We start from the raw sequence: 10,063 nt of genomic DNA, 5'->3' as shown, positions 1-10,063 counted from the left end.
GACCCAGGTAGGGTGCCACTGCTCACTCACTCTGAGGGGAAAGAGCCACTACTGTACCCTCTCCCTCCCCCCACACACACACTTACAGATGAACAATAAAGGAAACTCTGTTGGTTGCAGAGTAATACAAAAAGCCCAAGGCAGGTAGAAGGATGTTTGCAGCTGAGACCCCAAGAAAATAGATGTATTAATTCTATTGATATGGGCCAGTTTGTGGTCAGTACTGGCTTTTTTTTTTTTTTTTTTTTAATTATGATTTTAGTCCTAAGGGATCTACACATTTTATAAAATATTTTTCTTCTATGTTTTCTTCTATTTTCATTTTTAGCCTTTTTATATATTTCTGTTTCTAGCTAAGTTTTTGCAGTGCTGACTTTATCTCTCCTATCTTCTTTCTTCTTTATCTTTTATGCATTTATATTTTTTCATTTTCTTTTCATATTTCCAGTCATGCTGCAATCTTCTGTTGCTCTGTCTTCTATCTCTTTTTAGTTTATTTTATCTTAATATACTTTTAATCAATATTATTTGTCTGCACTTTTTTCTTGCTTTTGTCTCCAGATGACACACTACTTTAGCTTTTCTTATTAGGTTTTGTCTTTATCATAGTTCTAATTATAATTGTTTGATTTTGTTTTGGGAATCTTCAGTCTGTCTGGTTGTTCTATTGCTCTTTATTGTATTTGACCCTCGTTTTCAAAACTTCCCTGGTTTTGTATTTTTGCATGTGCGTTTTTTGTTATTTGTTTGTTTTGGTTTTGAATTTTTGTTGGTTTTCTCTTTGACTGATTTCATTCTGTGGTTCTTCTGTCAGCTTTTTCTAGTGCTTTATGTTCTATTGGGTTTGGTATTTGTGTGTCTTCTGTATATACATGTTTCCTTGATATAGTATTTGTTTGACTTAACACATTGCATTAGTCTGGAGCCTGGATAGACTTTTTTAATCCCATTTATTGCAGGGACAAGCTACCTCTGAAGTCTGGACTATTCAACCAGAAGTCGAGGAGGAGGCTCTGGGGAGGGAACACCAAATCCAGGATGCTAAACCACTAGGGAGTCCTCAGCCACAGGAAAGATTAACTGCAGAGAATTCTCATGGAACCCTCTATCAGAGTCTAAGACCTGGCTTTGCCTGACCATCTGCAGCTGCCAGTGCTGGATACCTCACACCAAACTGCAAACAAGACGGGATCAAAAACCCACCCATCAGCACACAGACCACCTAAAGCCATATTAAGCTTACAGATATCATAAAACACACCACCTGACATGGCCCTGTTCATTAGAGAGAAAAGATACAGAGCCACACACTGGAAAGCAGACACCAGAACTCCCACTAGGAAGCCTACTCAAGTCACTGGACCAACCACACCACAGCAGGCAGAGAGCAGAAAAAAGAAGAATTACTATAAGGCAGCATAGGCAAAGGAGACAGAAATCCTATACATTAGACAAAAAGAGAAAACAAAGAAATGCCATGCAGGCAAAGGAGCAGTGAAAGAATCCACAAGACCAAATAAATGAAGAGGAAATAGGAAAATTGCCTGACAAAGAATTCAGAGTAATGATAGTAAAGTTGATCCCAAATCTCGATAACAACATACAGAAAATACAAGAAACAGTTGATAAGGACTCAGAAGAATGGAAGAGCAAACAAACAATAATGGACAACAAAATGACTGAAATTAAAAATACTCTCGATGGTATAAACAGCAGAATAATTAAGGCAGAAAAACGAATAAGTGAGTTGGAAGATAGAATGGGGGAAATAACTGCCACAGAGCAGGAAGGAGAAAAAAAAAATAAAAAGAATGGAAGACAGCCTCCAAGACCTTGGAGACAACTTTAAGGGCACCAACATTGAAGTCATAGGTATCCCAGAAGAAGAAGAAAAAAGGAAAGAAAATATTTGAAGAGGTTATATGGAAAACTTCCCCAACATGGAAAAGGAAATAGTTAATCAAGTCCAAGAAGAACAGAGAGTCCCATACAGAATAAACCCAAGGAGAAATACAATGAGGTACACATTAATGAAACTAATGAAAATTAAACACAAAGAAAAATATTAAAAGCAACAAGAGATAAACAACAAATAACATATAAAGGAAAACCCATAAGGATAACAGCTAATCTTTCTGCAGAAATTCTGCAGGCCAGAAGGGAATGGCAGGATGTACTGAAAGTCTTGAAAGAGAAAAACCTACAGCCAAGAATACTCTAAACAGCAAGAATCTCATTCAGATTCAATGGAAAAATCAAAAGCTTTACAGACAAGCAAAAGTTAAGATAATTTATCACCACCAAACTAGCCTTACAACAATTGCTAAAGGAAATTGTCTAGGCAGGAAACACAAGACAAGTAAAAGACCTACAAAAACAAACCCAAAATAATTAATAAAAAGGTAATAGGAATACAAATGTGAATAATTACCTTAAATGTAAATGCATTAAATGCTCCAACCAAAAGACACAGACTGGCTCAATGGATAAAAAACAAAACCCTTATATATGCTACCTACAAGAAACCCACTTCAGATGTAGGGACACATACAGACTGAAAGTAAGGGAATGGAAAAGGATATTCCATGCAAATGGAAGTCAAAAGAAAGCTGGAGTAGCAATACTCATATCAGACAAATTAGACTTTAAAGTAAAGACTATTACAAGAGACAAGGAAGGACACTACATAATGATCAAGGGATCAATTCAAGAAGAAGATATAGCAATTGTAAATATCTATGCACCCAACATAGGAGCACCACATTACATAAGGCATATGCTAACAGCCATAAAAGAGGAAACTGACAGTAACACAATAATAGTAGATTTTAACATCCAAATTACACCAATGGACGGATCATCCAAACAGAAAACAAATAAGGACACACAAGCTTTAAATGTCACATTAGACCATTGCAACTTAATTGATATTTATACAACATTCCATCCAAAATCTACAGACTACACTTTCTTCTCAAGTGCACATGGAACATTCTTCAGGAGAGATCACATCTTGGGTCACAAATCAAACTGCAGTAAATTCAAGAAAATTGCAATCATATCAAAAATCTTCTCTGACCACAGTGCCATGAGATTAGATATCAATTACAGGAAACAACCTGCAAAAATTACAAACACATGGAAGCCAAACAAATAAGTTATTAAACAGTGAAGAAATCAATGAAGAAATCAAAGAGGACATCAAAAAATATCTAGAAACAAATGGCAATGAAAACACAACAACCCAAAACCTATGCGATGCAGAAAAAGCAGTTCTAAGAGGGAAGATTATACCAATACTATCCTACCTCAAGAAACAAGAAAAATATCAAATAAACAACCTAACTTTACACCTAAAACAATTAGAGAAAGAAGAATAAAAAAACACCAAACTGAGCAGAAGGAAAGAAATTATAAAGATCAGAGCAGAAATAAATGAAAAAGAAAGGAAGGAAACAATAGCAAAGATCAATAAAACTAAAAGCTGGTTCTTTGAGAAGATATATAAAATTGATAAACCATTAGCCAGACTTATCAGGAAAAAAAGAGAGAAGACACAAATCAGCAGAATTAGAAATGAAAATGAAGTAGCAACTGACACTGCGGAAATACAAATGATCATGAGAGACTACTACAAGCAACTACATGCCAATAAATTGGATAACCAAGAAGAAATGAATACATTCTTAGAAAAGTACAATCTTCCAAGACTGAACCAGGAAGAAATAGAAAATATGAACAGACCAATCACAAGTACGGAGATTGAGACGGTGATTAAAAATCTCCCAACACACAAAAACCCAGGGCCAGATGGATTCAAAGGCGAATTCTATCAAACACTTTGAGAAGAGGTAACACCTATCCTTCTCAAACTCTTCCAAAATATAGCAGAAGGAGGAACACTGCCAAACTCATTCTATGAGGCCACCATCATCCTGATACCAAAACCAGGCAAAGATGTCATAAAAAAAGAACATTATAGGCCAATATCACTGATGAATATAGAAGCAAAAATACTCAACAAAATACTAGCTAACAGAATCCAACAGCACATTAAAAAAAATCATACACCATAATTAAGTGGGATTTATCCCTGCAATGCAAAGATTCTTCAATATCTGCAAATTGATTAAGCAATGTGATACTTCATATTAACAAATGGAAGAATAAAAACCATATCATAATCTCAATAGGCACAGAAAAAGCTTTTGGCAAAATTCAACATCCATTTATGATAAAAACTCCCAAGAAAATGGGCATCGAAGGAAATTACCTCAAAATAATAAAAGCCATGTATGGCAAATCAACAGCCAACATCATTCTTAATGGTGAAAAACTAAAAGCATTGCCTCTAAGAACAGGACCAAGAGAAGGGTTTCCACTCTCACCATTATTATTTTGCATAGTTTTGGAAGTTTTAGCCCCAACAACCATAGAAGAAAATGAAATAAAAGGAATCCAAATTGGAAAAGAAGTAAAATTGTCACTTCTTGCAGATGACATGATCTTATACATAGAAAATCCTAAAGATTCTCCCAGAAAACTGCTAGCACTAATTAATGAATTTAGTAAGGTGGTAGGATACAAAATTAATGCACAGAAATCTCTTGCATTCCTATACACTAACAACGAAAAAGCAGAAAGAGAAATTAAGGAAACTCTCCCATTTACCATTGCAACAAAAAGAATAAAATACCTAGGAACAAATCTTCCAAAGGAAGCAAAAGACCTGTATGCAGAAAACTATAAGACACTGATGAAAGAAATCAAAGACGATGCAAACAGAAGGAGAGATATACAATGTTCTTAGATTGGAAGAATCACCATTGTGAAAATTATTTTCCTACCCAAAGAAATTTACAGATTCAATGTAATCTCTATCAAATTACCAACAGCATTTTTCACAGAACTAGAACAAGAAATCTTATGATTTGTATGGAAATGCAAAAGACCCCGAATAGTCAAAGCAATCTTGAGAAGGAAACCAGGAGTTGGTGGAATCAGACATCCTGACTTCAAACTATACTACAAGGTTACAGTGATCAAGACAGTATGGTGTTGGCACAAAAACAGAAATATAGATCAATGGAACACAATAGAGAGCCCAGAGTAAACCCAGACACATATGGGCACCTTATCTTTGACAAATAAGGTAAGAATATACAATAGAAAAAGACAGGCTCTTCAATAAGTGGTGCTGGGAAAATTGGACAGCTACATGTAAAAGAATGAAATTAGAACACTTTGTAACACCATACACAAAAATAAACTCATAATGGATTAAAAACCTCGATGTAATGCCAGACACTATAAAACTCCTAGAGGAAAACATAGGCAGAACACTCTATGACATACATCACAGCAAGATTCTTTGTGACCCACCTCCAAGAATCATGGAAATAAAATCAAGAATAAACAAATGGAACCTAATGAAACTTAAAAGATTTTGCACAGTGAAAGGAACCATAAACAAGACAAGAAGACAACCCTCAGAATGGGAAAAAATAGTTGCTTACAAAACAACGGACAAAGGATTAACCTCCAAAATATACAAGCAGCTCATGCAGCTTAATAACAAGAAAGCAAATAACCCAATCCACAAATGGGTGGAAGACATTTCTCCAAAGAAGACATGCAGATGGCTAACAAACACATGAAAAGGTGCTCAACATCACTAATCATCAGAGAAATGCAAATCAAAGCCACAAAGAGAAATCACCTCACGCCAGTCAGAATGGCCATCATCAAAAATCTAGAAACAATAAATGTTGGAGAGGGTGTGGAGAAAAATGAACCTTCCTGCACTGTTTGTGGGAATGTAAGTTGGTACAGCCACTATGGATAACAGTATGGAAGTTCCTTTAAAAACTAAAAATGGAACTACCATACAACCCAGCAATCCCACTCCTGGGCATATACCCAGAGAAAACCATTATCCAAAAAGAAACATGTACCATAATGTCCATTGCAGCATTATTTACAATAGCCAGGACCCAGAAGCAACCTAAATGTCCATCAATAGATGAATGGATAAAGACGATGTGACATATATATACAACAGAATATTACTCAGCCATAAAAAAGAATGAATGGAGCTCTATGTATTGAGGTGGATAGGCCTAGAGTCTGTCATACAGAGTGAAGTAAGCCAGAAAGAGAAAAACAAATACTGTATGCTAACTCATATATATGGAATCTAAAAAAATGGTACTGATGAACCCGCTGACAGGGCAAGAATAAAGATGCAGATGTAGAGAACTGACTTGAGGACAAGGGATTGAGGAGGAGCAAAGGGGAAGCCGGGATGAAGTGAGAGAGTAGCATTGACATACATATTTTATCAAACATAAGATAGCTAGCTAGCCGGAAGTTCCTGAATAATAGGGAGATAAACTTGATGATGCGTGATGCCTTAAAGGGCCAGGACAGGGAGGGTGGGAGGGAGTCACAAGAGGGAGGCGATATGGGGATATATGTATAAATACAGCTGATTCACTTTGGTGTACCTCTAAAACTGGCACAAGGGTGTAAAGCAATTATATGCCAATAAAGAGCTTTAAAAAATCACAGTGGGTTGCTATTGACATAGTGTTCACTGAAAAAACCATAGCCAATTCAGAACACTAGAAAAGAAGAATAAAATTGCCCAATTTGAAGAAAAAAATATTTAAAAGAAATAAAATTAAACCAGAAAATCTAAACAATAACTACTATTTAAATTTTAAAAATACTATCTGTTTCACATGTCCCTTAATTGAATTAAGTAAACTGTTTCTGACAGTTTCCTACCTAAAATATTCATTCATTTAGAGAATATTATTGAACAACATATGTCAGACATTATTCTAGAGGGTGGAAAATAGATTAGATGGAAAATCATACATAAATCAAAGTGCATATCATGTGAAATAGTGATTTATGCAACGGATGCATTTAAAAAAGAGGAATGCGGGGAGATGCAAAGGAGGTAAACTGCACTATCATAATGTAGTCAATGAGATCCTCACTAAGAAGAAGCATGTAAAGGAAGGAATCTTGTGAATATCTGTGTGGAAAGCCATCCAAACATGAGAGATGAAATGCAGAAAAATTGTGAAGGTAACATATTGTAGTAAAAGATGCTGTATTGTATTTGTATTTTTGTGGTGCTATTTATACATAATAATCCCATTTCAGGGAGAAATCTTTAGGTTAGAGTCTCTATTTTCAGGAGATAGTCCTATAACAACTAAAGGGATTTCACACTCAAAAAATATTGATGGTAATGAAAGGATGGAGAGAAGGAAGAAAAATACATACAATACTAGGGTGAGTCAAAAATTATCTGCACTCTGGTTATTTTAAAACTTCTATAAATTCTACAGCCAGAGTGTAGATAATTTTTGACTCACTCTTGTATAATTAACTTAAAGATACATGTCCTTGCAATGAAAATGAGGTGTGTTGGAAGCAGGGTTAAACATGAGTGCAGTAGGGATGTTTTTCTGTACCTTTTTCTTGGGTCTGGGCACTGAGGAATGGTGGCATCTGCAAGGGCATCACAGAGTGGGAGGGGTCAGAAGAAAAGAGAGCAAAGCTGAGTCAAGACCAGGCCTGCAGGAATTCCATAAAGATGTGGGGAGCTTATTTTGGAAGATCCCAATCCTCCAGCCAGTCTTAACTTACTCTCTGAATTGTACTTGCCTTTTGTCACTCTTGAGATTAAGTGTAATCTTGGTAAAAGCTAATGTCTAGTCTCTGTATTCTGTGAGAAGTAATAGAATGAGTTTATACTCTGGATGAAATAATAAGAGAGGGAGAAATACACCAACACAATAAGCATAAGAATAAAAATAGAAATTTGAAAACATACGTGTGGTCTCTGAACAGCAGGCTAGGGTTAGACTGCTGTCAATGTATAGATCCAAGGATGGAGCAAAGTACTTTGAACTGGAGTCCAATATCATTGATTCCATATAAGGTAGTATGGGAATAGTGTAAGCTGTGATTTTCCTATTGATTAGGTGGTATTTGCACAAGTTAGTCAGGTATAATTATAAAGTTACTAATTATTGCAAATATGGGAACCTAGCTAATTTGAGTAATATGAGATGAAAGCTAATACTATATATTTTAAAGATTACATGCATATGTGACTATGTGTGTGTAATTGTAGAAACAGTATATACCAATATTTATATGTTGGAATGCTAAATCTCTGTACCTCAGAAAGTGACTGTATTTGGCAATAGGATCTTTGTGGAGATAAATAACTTGAATTGATGTCTTTAGGGTGAACCCTAACCCCATATGATTGTTTTCTTATAAGAAGAGTAGATAAAACACAGAAGCACAAGGAGGAATGACAAGATGAACACAAAACAAGAAGGCTGCTGTCTACAAGTGAAAGTGAGATGCCTCAGAACTCAACCCTGACTTCATCTTGATCTTTAGACTCCTGGATTCTAGAACAGTGAGATGTGAATTCCAATTGTTTAAGCCAACAGTCTGTGATAATATGTTATAGCAGCCCTGGGAAACTATAACAAAGTACAATCAGTATCAACATTTATGTACATATATGAACATCTGTGTTTAATGTGCATGTGCCTATAGGTATCTGAGGGTGAATTAAGTAAGAAGGAAATGGATGACAGTTTTTTCACGTGTTGAAACTTTACACATGGAGGTATGACTATGATCTTCATATGAAAATGTCTAAAATTCCAGACACCAATAAACTAGAACAAAACATTTTTATAATTTTGATATTGACAATGAATAGTATTCTATTTCAATTTAATAGTATGAAAAATATACTTTATTGATACATCCTTTTTTCCCAAACACTCTTTTTATTGCCTTTTTGACATCTTTGTTCCTTAAACTGTAGATAATGGGGTTCAGCATGGGAATCACTATGGTGTAAAATATGGACACGATCATGTCATGGTCCAAAGCATAGCTGGAACTTGGTCTCAAGTACATGAAGAGGATGGTTCCATGGTAAATTGACACTCCAGTTAGGTGAGAGCCACATGTGGAAAAGACTTTTCTTCTCCCTTCAGCAGAATGCATCCTCAGAATGGCCAACAGAATGAAGCCATAGGATATCAGGACAATCAAGATAGTGACTGTCTCAACAGAGCTCACAAAGTAGAAGAGTAGAAGCTGGTTTGTGTGAGTGTCAGAGCAAGAAATATCGAGGAGGGGAGGGATGTCACAGCACACATGTCTAATTTCATTGGATGCACAGAAGGATAGACTAAATGTGGCCACTGTGTGCACAGAAGCATGCAAAATGCCACCAACATAGCAGGCAATGATGAGGGACGCATAGACTCTGGGTGCCATGCTAACTGCATACAGGAGAGGGTTGTAGATGGCTACATAGCGATCATATGCCATCGCAGCCAAGAGAAAACTTTCTGTGGTCCCAAAAGTAACAGTGAAAAACATCTGTGCTGCACATCCAAGATAGGAAATGGTTTTATTCTCTGACAGGAAATTGACCAACATATTTGGAGTGATAACTGAGGAATAGCAGGTATCCAGGAATGATAACACACTCAGAAAATAGTACATAGGATTGTGGAGCCAGGAATCCACAATGACCAATAAAACCAGTCCCAAATTTCCTACCAGTGTAAAAAGATAGATTATTAGAAAAAGAAAAAATAGGAACATTTGCACATTAAAATTCTCTGTGAAGCCCATCAATATAAACATAGTGACTTCAGTTGCATTTTTCCTCTGAATCCTGTATGAATCTAAATCTGATATCACCTTTGACATTTCAGATTTTATTTAAAGTTTTTAAAGCAATGATTTTTGAAAATACAATTCACTCTACTTTAGCCTCTTGTTTGTTTCTTAGAAGAGTAAGATGAAACCTTTGGCAGTGATAGAATAGACAGTGTTGAAGGAATTGTGTCCAAGGGAATGCATTACCCTGTTAAAATAAAGAAATTATTTTATTAATGGTTATCTAAATGTGTCATGTTAATAAATGCCAATTTAAGTGGTTTAATTTCCAGTTTGTTTTCTGCTAAAGTAACTACAACCTGGTTTTATATTGCATCAT

General features: G+C 35.6%; 1 protein-coding gene across 1 annotated transcript; it reads right to left on the bottom strand.

Annotated features, from left to right (window-relative positions):
• Window positions 1–8,778: 8,778 nt before the first annotated feature.
• Window positions 8,779–9,780, bottom strand: LOC130848527 (olfactory receptor 5T1-like). The gene has a single exon (XM_057726999.1). The coding sequence runs from the start codon at window positions 9,772–9,774 to the stop codon at window positions 8,779–8,781; it is 996 nt and encodes a 331-aa protein (XP_057582982.1). The 5' UTR covers window positions 9,775–9,780.
• Window positions 9,781–10,063: the final 283 nt, after the last annotated feature.

Source organism: Hippopotamus amphibius, chromosome 3, assembly GCF_030028045.1.
Source record: "Hippopotamus amphibius kiboko isolate mHipAmp2 chromosome 3, mHipAmp2.hap2, whole genome shotgun sequence".
Classification (NCBI taxonomy): Eukaryota; Metazoa; Chordata; class Mammalia; order Artiodactyla; family Hippopotamidae; genus Hippopotamus; species Hippopotamus amphibius.
This window is presented reverse-complemented; position numbering and strand designations above follow the sequence as displayed.